The sequence below is a fragment of the Salmo trutta genome, chromosome 18 (genome assembly GCF_901001165.1).
Source record: "Salmo trutta chromosome 18, fSalTru1.1, whole genome shotgun sequence".
NCBI classification, from domain to species: domain Eukaryota; kingdom Metazoa; phylum Chordata; class Actinopteri; order Salmoniformes; family Salmonidae; genus Salmo; species Salmo trutta.
The window spans coordinates 22799217-22812647 of NC_042974.1; the positions used below are offsets into that span (position 1 = coordinate 22799217).

The 13431-nt window shown below is 41.9% G+C and overlaps 1 protein-coding gene across 1 annotated transcript in view; it reads left to right on the forward strand.

Annotated features, from left to right (window-relative positions):
- LOC115153027 (brorin-like) overlaps positions 1-13431 on the forward strand; it is a 59488-nt gene that overhangs the window by 22682 nt on the left and 23375 nt on the right. The window contains exons 2-3 of the mRNA XM_029698035.1: positions 1823-2580; positions 4900-5029. Coding sequence (XP_029553895.1) covers positions 1903-2580; positions 4900-5029 — 808 coding nt within the window. The 5' untranslated portion in view covers positions 1823-1902. The remainder of the gene's footprint in view (positions 1-1822; positions 2581-4899; positions 5030-13431) is intronic.

A 13431-nucleotide genomic window follows, 5' to 3' on the forward strand; every position in this document is an offset into this window, starting at 1 on the left:
TAGCTTCGGGATAATTGGTGCTTGCTCCGGGATGGAAACGCTAGCCAGGAGTAGTCACCCGGGATTGCGGTTAGCTAGTTGCGAAGATCCAAATGAAAATCTTCAGAGTTTGCGGTAGGAATCCGGGGATATGGGGAAAAAAATTACAAATAATAATAGGTCCGTTATGCTCTGGTTTGAGTCCCGTTGTTCGAACTGGCGAGAGCTTTCCGAGCTAAAGGTTAGGTGATGACAGCTAGCAATGGTTTGCTGACTGATAGCTGGTAGGTAGTTAGCTGGCTAGCTTCAGTTGAGGGATTCCAGATCCAAAGTAAATAGAAATACTTTAGAAAAAAAACAGATCCACGCCACATTGGGTGAGGCTGGTTGCAGGAGAGTATTTAGAAGTTGAGGTTTAGGAAAATATTTTTAAAAGATATGCGAAGAAAAAGATATATACAAGGGACACGACAGGACAAAGACGTCTGACTGCTACACCATCTTGGAGTATGTACTCCGCCCCCGGTCAGAGGGGAATAACGCAGTCTCACAAAAGTCACACACACAGGGAAACTTTATTTACACACACATACACACAAAGATTAATTCTCTATACATACCAAAGACTGTAAAAATGGGACCAGATGTGGACCCATAGGGTAAACCCTGTCTCACGCTACAGAAACTGGAGATAGGCTCCTGCTCCTACAGAATGAGCCGTTCTGGCTCACAGAAGCCAAGCCTCGTGCAAGGCTACTACTTAACTAGGATGTTGGTGCCATGATAATATCATAGGCAATGTCATAAATAGCCATGACAGTTTCTGTCTGTTTATGACAGCATGTTTATGTCATAAAACAACCATTGTTTGATTACTGAATTCAATAGATTTCATTGTAACATTGTTGCATTGTTTGACCAATATAAATAATGAAACAAATATTGATTCCCTTTACATTAGTGGTCTCAAACTCCTGGCCTGCGTGCCACATCAGATCCATAAGCTGCAATTTGGTGGCCCCAGGCCTGGTGTGTGAGACCACTGCACATGTACAAAACCAGAGCCATAGATCTAGAACATATAATGGAACACTTAATTTTTTATTTTTTTTTAAATCAATTTTTTGGGGTCGCATACACATATTTAGCAGATGTTATCGCAGGTGCAGCGAAATGCCTATGTTTCTAGCTCCAACAATGCAGTAATGCCTAACAAACACCAAACAATGCACATAAGTCCCCCAAAAATGCAAAGAAATAAATGAATAAATATACACTTTTTAAGCTGTTCACTGATCTAAATTGGTCTAGAAATTTCCCCTAGCTACAGTAAATTCAGTCTTCCTGAAGAAAATCACGATCTCTTTTCTAATCAATTTCTCCCTGTATAGTTGTCTGATTTCCTTTGTTCCGGGTGGGGAGTGAGGTTCTTTTTTGGCAATTTTCTCCAAAGTCTATCCCTGCTGTGAGCATTTGATGCAAGGAAGTGTTAGTGTAAGAAAGCCTATTGATTTCCTGACACCGGCAATATGAATAAACTCCGTTCTGACAGCCCAAGTCGCTGAGGTTTGCTTTAGGTCATGTGAGGTGTTTCTTTGATAGGATCTGGCATTGCAATGAAAAAACAGAGTCCTTATTGGGGCTAACATGAAGACAATTAGTCAGATATGTTTATGCTGTATAGCCAACTCCTATGAACATTGTCTTGGTCATTGTTTGGCCATGATAACGACAAGAGGAGTTTTCTATAAAGCACAGAATTTGGACCAGGCTAAGAGACAATATCAATGTCTAGACTACATACTGTCAAATACTTCATTCCAGTTTCATTCTCTTTTTCCAGATGGACTGGCTCACACCTGAGATATGAAGTGTGTTATGTGAAGCCAAGGTGTCATCCCACCTTCCAGGTGGTGGGGAGAGATGGTGCACTCTGTTGCCATGACAGTGGAAGTCCTCTTTGTTATGTTGTTTCTGACCAGTACTCAGTGTAATCCCGTGGCAGACTTGTCAGTGAGCCGGGAACGCTTGGAGCGTGTTCTGACCCAGGCCAGAGAGGACAAGCAGGACAAGCAGCAGGTCTCAGTGGGGGCGCTCAGCTACAGCACCCAGCCGCAGCTGGAGGAGATCAGTTTCATGGGCCTGGAGACCCACAGAGGGGCCAGCAACAGAACCTCTGTCAACAGATCCAGGCCAAACTCCAGCTCCCAGAAACTTGCTGGATCCAAGGGTGGGAAGACATCACAGGAGTTGTGGGAAGAGCAAGAGGGGGGCCTGAGCCGAGTAGACGAGGGTCCCACGAGTGAAACAAATCTCTCTCTTGATGCTATCGACGAGTACGCATATCCAGATTACAGGGGGAAGGGCTGCATGGACGAAAGTGGCTTTGTGTTTGCCATTGGGGAGAAGTTTACCCCGGGGCCCTCCACATGCCCTTGCCTCTGCACGGACGAGGGACCCCTGTGTGCCAAACCTGAATGTCCCAAAGTTCACCCTCGCTGCATCCGGGTGGACACCAGCCAGTGCTGTCCAGAGTGCAAGGAGAAGAAGAACTACTGTGAGTTCAGGGGAAAGGTCTACACAACACTACAAGAGTTTAAGGTGAGTCTGGAAATGATATCTTTAAAGGTTTACAGGGTGTTATTCTCTATGAACCAAACATTAAGCAAACGAGCCAAAACGGGAATGGTTTACCTGAACGTGTACAACAAGAAACGCTAGTGTTTGTTATCCGTTTCAAAACGGTTTTCTACATGAATACAACCCAGGTGATGATGACCTCCTTAGGCAGCCTCTTTCATAGTGCTATTTAATTTAAATGTTTTCTTATGACAGTCTGTGCTTCAAGAGATCAACCTCTGAATTGAAAAGAAACTCCAGCACACTAGGGATCTAGTAGCTGATTAAACGCAACTCCACGATTTACGATGGAGTTGAGCGGCGACTTGTGTGGGAAGACTGGAGCTCTGACATCAAATAAAATGAATTACACACTACCAGTGGTTGAAAAAGTACCCAAATATCATACTTGAGTAAAAGTAAAGATACTTTAATAGAAAATGACTCAAGTAAAAGTGAAAGTCGTCCGGTAAAATACTACTTTAGTAAAAGTCTTAACTGTATTTGGTTTTAAATATACTTAAGTATCAAAAGTAAATGTAATTGCTCAAATATACTTAAGTATCAAAAGTAAAAGTGTAAATCATTTACAATTCCTTATATTAATCAAACCAGATGGCACTATTTTCTTGTTATTTTTTTATTTACGGATAGCCGGGGGGGGGGGGGGGCACACTCCAACACTCTGACATCATTTACAAATGAAACACGTGTGTTGAGTGAGTCCGCCAGATCAGAGGCATGTTCCTTTGATAAGGGATGTTCCCTTGCTTAGTGTATGAATTGGACCATATTTCTTTCCTGCTAAGCATTCAAAATGTAATAATAAATTTTGGGTGTCAGGGAAAATGTATGAAGTAAAAAGTACATTATTTTCTTCAGGAATGTTGTGAAGTAAAAGTTAAAGCTGTCAAAAATATAAATAGGAAAGTAGAGTACAGATAAGTAAAAATAATTTATAGTAGTTTTTTTGGTTAAGTACTTTACACCTCTGCACACGACATTGTTCTGGGTAGTTGCGAGCTATTCTTTGGATGCTAAAATGACGTCGGAGCTCCAGTCCCCACTAGTTGCCACTCAACTCCATTGTAAATCATGGAGTTGAATTTAGTCGGCTGGTAATCTAGATGTTCCACAGTTTTAGTGGATCTTGTTACCAACGTTTCGGTCTCCGTAGACATTCCATGTGGGAAACTGTTGATAGATTGCCAGTGTATCGTGAAGACTATACCAAAATACTTCTCAGTGTAGCAAGCAAACAAGCAGCGAAGCACATTTATGATGGCAAAAGTCAGCATTTATTTTATTCACACAAAGTCTGAACATTACTTGGGGCTGCTAAATTGAATAGTATGTTTAAGCTTAAGAGTAATTGTGTTAATATTCTTATCTTGATATATTCTAGTCTTGGTGGAGTTATCTATTTTCTAACCCTCCAGTGGGAGTTATCCCTTCCACTGGAGGGTCACACCAGGGGGTTAGGTCTAATATGGGACTTATTTCCATTCATGCAGAGTGATACAAGCAGCTCTGTATTGAGAGGCACAGCTTGTAGCTCTCCTGGGAGAAGTCTGTGGAGAGAGAGAGAGATCAGAATGAGAGAAAGGAAAAAGAGAGCTAGAGGGACCCACTTCCACTAAAGTAAATGTCTCCTATCCTCTGTGGATGCCTGCCTAGAGGATTAGAAACAAAGCAACAGGCGAGCCTTGTGGTTGATTGCTGTGTTCCGCGGCGATACTGTAAGTGGGGTCTCTCTCTTGCCGTTTTTCACATTGGCGTGCTGGTCAGAAGCTTGAGCCGCTCTGCAGTCGACTTGATCCATGCTGTTAGGATTAACCTATGTTCTCTGATTTAAAAGGAAATGCTCACATGGCTACGAGTGGCTTCAGACTAAAGCCTACGGTGGTAGCATCTCCAGTCAAGGGGGGTGACTTGGTTGAAGGCATATTGTCGACACAAGTTGCATCATACGGTCTTGGGCCCTGTTTTTCTCCAATACTTTCGGACTTGGAAAGCTCCATTAATCAAACTGTTCTCTCTAGTTCACAAAGCAAGACATTTGAAGCTTATAGCTTCTGTTTCCAACTGAGCACACAATCGCATGTCTCCTTCAAATGAAGTATGTATTTCCAATAAAGTGCCGTAAGATGGGACCTCCCTGTGTTCTTAGCTCTGTGGCTGAATGTTTGATGTTCAATGTCCGTATATTGGCTAGTGGACCAGACAGGTGAGTGAGTGAGTGAGTTCTTGCATGAGAGAGAGAGAGATTTTTAAACACAGTCTTTTTCCCTCTGCCCCCAGGTGTCTCCGTGTGAGAAGTGTCGCTGTGAGGGGAGTGGAGAGGTGTTGTGCTCTGTGTCAGCTTGCCCCCAGACAGAGTGTGTGGACCCAGTGTATGAGCCTGAACAGTGCTGCCCCATCTGTAAGACCGGTGAGAGATCCTGCTTGTCTCAACATTTTTGGTACCTTAATACAGAACACACAACATTTAATTGACCATTTTCATTTGACTGTATCTCTTTGAGAAATCATACATGATTGTCCTGACAAATTATTGACAATAGTTGGTTGCAGTGCTAGATGTATTCATATGATTGTGCGTATGTGATAATGTATGACTCTCTATTAGCCAGCCCTGTTTGTGTCCAACGTGAACAGATATTTCTGGTTCGGTGCCAGAGTATGCTGGTGTGAATAAAAGGCGAATCAGGGTTTGAGCATCCTGGGTTAGTGTGTGAGAGCCCTCTGATTTGAAAGCATTACAGTGTCTTATAAGAGCCCTTCTCTGGCTCACTGTGGATTATCTGAAGTTGTTTCAGATGATTTTAGACAGCATGTCCTAGATTGTGTCCCCTTATTTTTCTTGGCGTGACTCTAATGCAACATGGCAATGTCAGCAACGTTGCTTCCTTCAGCAAAAAGAATGATGACTGGCGATACGCATCTCAGACGTGGCCTCTTAAAGCGATGCTGTTTATCACAAACAAGTAAATGCTATCAACATTAAAATAAATACAGTGCATTTGGAAAGTATTCCGACCCCTTGAATTTTCCCCGTATTGTTACGTTACAGCCATATTCTAAAATTTATTAAATCATTTTTCCCCTCATCAATCTACACACAGTACCCCATAATGACAAAGAGAACTGGTTTTTAGACATTTTTGCAAATGTATGAAATAATTCAGTACCATGGCTATGAGACTTGAAATTGAGCTCAAGTACATCCTTTTTCCATTGATCATCCTTGAGATGTTTCTACAACTTGATTGGAGTCCACCTTTGGTAAATTAAATTGACTGGACATGATTTGGAGCGGCACACACCTGTCTATGTAAGGTCCCACAGTTGACAATGCATGTCAGAGCAAATATCAAGCCATGAGGTCGAAGGAATTGTCCGTAGAGCTCCGAAACAGGATTGTGTCGAGGCACAGATCTGGGGAAGGGTACCAAAAAATGTCTGCAGCATTGAAGGTCCCCAAGAACACAGTGGCCTCCATCATTCTTAAATGGAAGAAGTTTGGAACCGCCAAGATTCTTCCTAGAGATGGCCGCCCAGCCAGACTGAGCAATTGGGGGAGAAGGGCCTTGGTCAGGGAGGTGACCAAGAACCCGCTGGTCACTCTGACAGAGCTCCAGAGTTCCTCTGTGGAGATGGGAGAACCTTCCAGAAGGACAACCATCTCTGCAGCACTCCACCAATCAGGCCTTTATGGTAGAGTGGCCAGGCAGACGCCACTCCGCAGTAAAAAGCACATGACAGCTGGTTTGGAGTTTGCCAAAAGGCACCTAAAGCACTCTCAGACCATGAGAAATAAGATTCTCTGGTCTGATGAAACCAAGATTAGACTCTTTGGTCTGAATGCCAAGCGTCACATCTGGAGGATGTCTGGCACCATCCCTACGGTGAAGCATGGTGGTGGCAGCATCATGCTGTGGGGATGTTTTTCAGCAGCAGGGACTGGGAGACTAGTCAGGATGAATGGAGCAAAATACAGAGATCCTTAATGAAAACCTGCTCCAGAGCGGTCAGGACCTCAGACTGGGGTGAAGGTTCACCTTCCAACAGGACAATGACCCTAAGCACACAGCCAAGACAACGCAGGAAAGTCGCAAGGAAAGTCTCTGAATGTCATTAAGTGGCCCAGCCAGAGCCTGGACTTGAACCCAATCGAACATCTCTGGAGAGATCTGAAAATAGCTGTGCAGCGACGCTCCACATCCAACCTGACAGAGCTTGAGAGGATCAGCAGAGAAGAATGGGAGAAACTCCCCAAATACAGGTGTGCCAAGCTTGTAGCATCATACCCAAGAAGAATCGAGGCTGTAATCGCTGCCAAAGGTGCTTCAACAAAGTACTGAGTAAAGGGTCTGACTACTTATGTAAATATGATATTTCCGTTTATTTTATATGATACATTTGGAATAAAATAAAATGTTTTTGCTTTGTTATTATAGAGTTTTGTGTGTAGAATTTTAGAATAAGGCTGCAATGTAACAATGTGGGAAAAGTCAAGGGGTCTGAACACTTTCTGAATGCGCTGTATCTTGATATCATTTACCCTATTGCAGCAAACATTCAATGAAAAGTGGTACCAACAAATATTTTTGGGGGGTGTATTTATTGATACACATCAAATAACCAGTGTTGGTGTGGCATTTCAAGTGAAGTTAAAAGGTCACCATGATTCTTGTCAACTTCACCTGACCTTTGTTAACTTCATTTGAGAAATACAATATTTTAATGTTTTATATATTTTTAAGTACTGTATTGTTTTAAATTGCAATTTTTGCAATAGCTATTTTTGCATACATGTGCATTTGTTCTCTTCAGCAGTAGTAGTGTCTCTCTATGGATGTTTTGGGGGTACTATAGTTACTGCAAGTTCCCTGGTGCAGAGATTTAGACAGTAATCAATGTTTGCCCCAAAGTCAGGATTTTCAGAGTTAAGAGGCACAAGAACTAGCAGAAATAGCTCCCTGTGGCTCAGTTGGTAGAGCATGGTGTTTGCAATGGTGTTTGCAACGACCAGGGTTGTGGGTTAGATTCCCACGGGGGGGCAGTATGGAAAAAATAAATAAATAAAATAAATGTATGAAATGAATTGAAATGTATGCATTCACTATTGTAAGTCCCTCTAGATAAGAGCGTCTGCTAAATGACTAAAATGTAAATATGACATACTGAATGTAGTGTCCATGTATATTCAAACATTGTAACAAATTAATGTGCTCATTCAGGCAATAAGAGCTTTGTGGTTTCATGCTTTTAAGACTAATCAAGGCCAGCGTCAGGCCCTCTATAACCATAAGATTACTACATTACCATTTTCCCCAATTCAGAGTGGCACTGTAAAATTGTCAAGTGGTACTTGACTCTACATTTAATGCAAATGTTGTCATGGCTTCATTGAGAAGTACTTGGATCAGTAGATTATTACATGGGTATCCACATAGGTCTGTCTTGTAACACTGAAACATTTTCCTCATCTAGAGTCTGTAAGAGGACGACTGTCAGCTATAGTAAAGGCCACTTGTATCTGAATCAAGCTGAGAAGTTAACCTTTTTCTCATTTGTCTCTGTTAATGTCACACCTCCAGCTGCTTTAAAGGACTATGCATGAACATTTTGGCGCCCCCAGTCACACCCATTCACTACGTCACACAAATCTAAAATAATAAAAAATCAGTGAGGCGAAGTGAGCAAGTGCACGCCTTGGTAGGAAGCAAAGATAATTGTGACGTAGCCAGTGTTGATGCAGGAAGTTGTGATACTGGGCCAGTAGGCAGCATCTTCATTCTGATCTCAATGTCTCAGTGTATCATAGACACTGAGCTGTTTAGGTTCTCATGTTTTTGACCCCCCCCCCATCAAAGAGATTGAAATACATGAACACATGTTTGGTTGAGCTCATTTGCTTCCCTTGATGGTCCCTTGCCACCTCATTCACATTTCTTACATTAGGTTTCCTTGTATGTGAACGTGTAGGTAGACAACACAACTTTTCATATTTTCCTACAGAAGGTTACTTTGTTACTTACAGTATGGGCTCTATTTTAACAAACCTAACACAGGGGAACATCTTAGCGCTGGCAGTAGCGCTATAGGTACGATGTCGTAGTTGTTAAACATAGCATTCACACTGATATAGGGGATAGGCCCTACTGTAAATGCATTATGGCTGAGCTATGGACCTGCAAAATGTTGTCAATAAGCAAGATGAAATGCATTATTTATAAGGCCTAAATAGAGAGTGAATAACTCTAATGAAATTCTAATCAAAACAACTTGTTTTAAATAGGCTATGTCTAAATACAGTTGCTAGTGTGTGTAGACAACACTACAAGAAACATGCAAGGTCCAATTCCTCATTAAGCCCTTGTGGGTGTAGCGTTTTTAAGGAGAGGATCCGTAGGGCTGCACACTGGAGAAGGCGCTCATCCGTATTGCGGCATCTGCAGCCTGAGAATGCGGTCAGTGGCACAGAATTTCAGATCAATCACATGATTAGCCTCATGAAAACGTCTGGCCACTGGTATCCTATGGATCTTCTCCTTAACTCAAGGGCTTAATGACCTTTTATGTTTCTTCTAGTGTTGTCTACACACACTAAGCAGTCCGTCCGTATCTATTGCTTCTGATATTGCTATGTAGCCCAGACTGTTGTCTCTTCCCAGTTATATGTGAGATATGATTTGTCCATTTTTTTTCAATTCCTTTTTATATATTCTTTTATATATTAATATGCATTGACTCCCTATTCACCCGTCTCTAATTAACTATCTGCTTGCACTTGTTACGCACAGCAGGTGTTTTAAGTACGTGTCTTCTTAATTTGTTTGTACAGCACTGATGAAGGCATATGGTCAAAACGTATGCTCTGTTTATTTAAAAGAAATCTATATTTTTTAAAAGCACCACGGCACTTTCACTTTTTCTATTCTTTTGAGCATGGAATAAATGAGTTGTATTATTTTTGCGTATCGGCCTCCTGGGGTTATTCCTCTTCATGGTTTTGAGTGAAGTACTTATTGAACTCTATATACATAATGGAACCATCTTACGAATCTCATTCACACTTCTCCAGAAATAGCAGACAGCTCCTTAATTTCATTGCATGTGAGCCATGGACGTTCTTATCTTAAAACCATGAATAAGTTTGGTTTTTAATGAACTTGTGTATTTGTTTCTCTTTTTTTTCTCTTTTGCAATAATATCTCTAAATAAATTGGGGTCAGAAGCATGATATCATAAAATTGCCAGGATAAAAAAGACATGACACATTGCTTTTGAACCAGCCTTCATTATAGTAGCCTAGGCCAAGGGTATATGTAGCCCACGGAGGGCTTGGTTTTTAATCATATGAAATGGAAAACAAGCAATTGTTACAGAAAAATAACTTCTAAATACGAGGGTCACCAGCATCATCTCATCTCTCGTTTCATGATGGTCATATGGACACATACAGGACTTTTTCCACATTTTGTTACGTTACAGCCTTATTCTAAAATGGATTAAATGCATTTTTTCCCTCATCAATCTACACACAATACCCCATTGTGTCGAGGCACAGATCTAGGGAAGGGTATCAAAAAATGTCTTCAGCATTGAAGATGCCCAAGAACACAGTGGCCATCATTCTTAAATGGAAGAAGTTTGGAACCACCAACTCTTCTTACAGCTGGCTGCCCAGCCAAACAGCAATCGGGAGAGAAGGGCCTTGGTCAGGGAGGTGACCAACAACCCATTGGTCACTCTGACAGAGCTCCAGAGTTCCTCTGTAGAGATGGGAGAACCTTCCAGAAGGACAACCATCTCTGCAGCACTCTACCAATCAGGCCTTTATGGTAGTGGCCAGAAGTAAGCCACTCCTTAGTAAAGGGCATATGACAGCCCACTTGGAGTTTGCCAAAAGGCACCTAAAGCACTCTCAGACCATGAGAAAAAAGATGATCTTCTCTGATGAAACCAAGATTGAACACTTTGGCCTGAATGCTAAGCGTCAAGTCTGGAGCAAACCTGGCGCCATCCCTACGGTGAAGCATGGTGGTGGCAGCATCATGTTTTGGGGATGTTTTTCAGCAGCAGGGACTAGGAGACTAGTCAGGATCGAGGAAAAGATGAACAGAGTAAAGTACAGAGATCCTTGATAAAAACCTGCTCCAGAGCGCTCAGGACCTCAGACTGGGGTGAAGGTTCACCTTCCAACAGGACACCGACCCTAAGCACACAGCCAAGACAACGCAGGAGTGGCTTCGTGACAAGTCTCTGAATGTCCTTGAGTGCTCCAGCCAGAGTCCGGTCTTGAACCCGATCGAACATCTCTGGGAGACCTGAAAATAGCTGTGCAGCGATGCTCCCCATCCAACCTGACAGAGCTTGAGAGGATCTGCAGAGAAGAATGGGAGAAACTCCCCAAATACAGGTGTGCCAAGCTTGTAGCATCTTACCCAAGAAGACTCAAGGTTGTAATCGCTACCAAAGGTGCTTCAACAAAGTACTGATTAATGGGTCTGAATACTTACAGTACCAGTCAAAAGTTTGGGCACATCTACTCATTCCAGGGTCATTCTTTATTTTTACAATTTTCTAAATCGTAGAGTAATAGTGAAGACATCAAAACTATGAAATAACACAAATAGAATCATGTAGTAACCAAAAAAGTGTTTTTACAAATCAAAATATATTTTAGATTCTTCAAAGTAGCCACACTTTGCCCCGATTACAGCTTTTCACACTCTTTGCATTCTCTCAACCAGCTTCATGAGCAACGCTTTTCCATCAGTCTTGAAGGAGTTCCCACATATGTTGAGCACTTGTTGGCTGCTTTTCCTTCACTCTGTGGTCCAACTCATCCCAAACCAACCCAATTGGGAGGCCAGGTCAAATAGCCTTTACAAAGTCTGGAGGTGTGTTTTGGGTCAGTGTCCTGTTGAAAAAACAATGATAGTCCCACTAAGTGCAAACCAGATGCGATTGTGTATCGCTGCAGAATGCTGTAGTAGCCATGCTGGTTAAGTGTGCCTTGAATTCTAAATAAATGACTGACCTTGTCACTAGCAAAGCACCCCCGCACCATCCCTTATCGCTTTGTTATTATGGGGGGTATTGTGTTTAGATTGATGAGGGGGAAAAAACGAATGTATCCATAATATCATTTATTTTACCTTTATTTAACTCGGCAAGTCAGTTAAGAACAAATTCTTATTTTCAATGACAGCCTAGGAACAGTGGTTTTATTGCTTTGTTCAGGGGCAGAACGACAGATTTTTACCTTGTCAGCTTGGGGATTCGATCTAGCAACCTTTTGGTTAATAGTCCAATGCACTAACCACTAGGCTACCTGCCACCCCATAAGGCTGTAATGAGGCTGTATAAGGCTGTAATAAGGCTGTAATGTAATAAAATGTGGAAAAAGTCAAGGAGTCTGAATACTTTTCGAATGCACTGTATAGCTTACATGATGGGGGTTTTACGCATGTCCAAAATGGGAGCTGGCTAAAATGTCAGCCTCTAATACATAGATAAAAAGGGGATGTCCACTCACTGTTTTGCTGCTCCCAAACTTGATCTTTTAATAAAGCTTTGGTTGTTAAGATTGATTTCAAACCAGTCACACGAGCCAAACCCTTTATTGATAGGCTTGCCTAATTGGCCAACGCATTAGGCAGAACAAGAAAATGTGGCTTCATTGAGGGGAGGTTATGCTTGTTTTAAATCAAATGAAACTAAATGGAGAAAAACATTAGTTTTTTATGTTTATTAATGCAAGGGTTACTGGCACAAACACAGATCTCTCTTGTTCCATGAGCATAAAGGGCACTCTGCATCACGGCCGGATAGGTTGCGCCACCACTCACAAAATCCATGGCATTACCAACTGCCTTACCGCTATCACCTGCTGTTCGATGGTCTTTAATATCCCGATATGCGCTTCATTTTAAGCACACACCTCAAATATTGCCACCTCTCCCACCTCGAGAGCCCTATGTGATCTTTATGTCCTTATCCACTTCAATGTTGATTATACATCTGCCAATATTCAACAACTCACCCATTCTCCAATAAGTTTGACTCAGGTAGTCTCAAGTTTTGACTGTATTGTAGGTGTCAGGCTCACACGCAGATGTTGTTTAAGGCAGAAACAGCTGTTGCAACCTCCTGAGAGCTCCGTGCATCTGAAGTATGACATCAAAGCATCTCTCATTGCTAATGGCCATCATGCTGCAGACAGGGTGGGAGCCTCATGAAAAAGATTGTGCAGTCGTGGAAATACCTTTTAATTACCCTTTCCTTACTGACATGTACAATAGGAATTGTTTTTAGAAGAAAGTCTGAGAAATAGAAGTTGGTCATAGAATACTTGTCATCATTCATGCTGTCATTCTTTTATCTAATTTTCACACACATTACATTACTATAATTAATTTGATAGTATGCATTGTATTACCGTTGTAAAAAACCTAAGGGTTTGGAAGATTGACACAGTCATTTGGGCTTTTTCAGGCATGCAAAATCATTTATGATCAGCAGCTAGAGCACCATGTCTCAGATGTGTTGTTCCCACTGTACGCAAAGAGACACTTGAGGAAGAGCCAGGGAGAGAGATGAAAGTGAGTGGTATTGCTAACATCCAACCCCAGGCAGTTGTTCATGAATATCAAAGAACATCTGTGGTATGGCAACTTTGTGAAATTAAAACAGGCTCCACCGGGTTTTTACCTGTTCATTTAACCAGGGTAATCTGTCGTGAAGATACAATCATCATGTTCTATTTTGTTTCATATAACAGCTAAAATACAATACGTCGATTGTTTGGTCGTTGGGCTG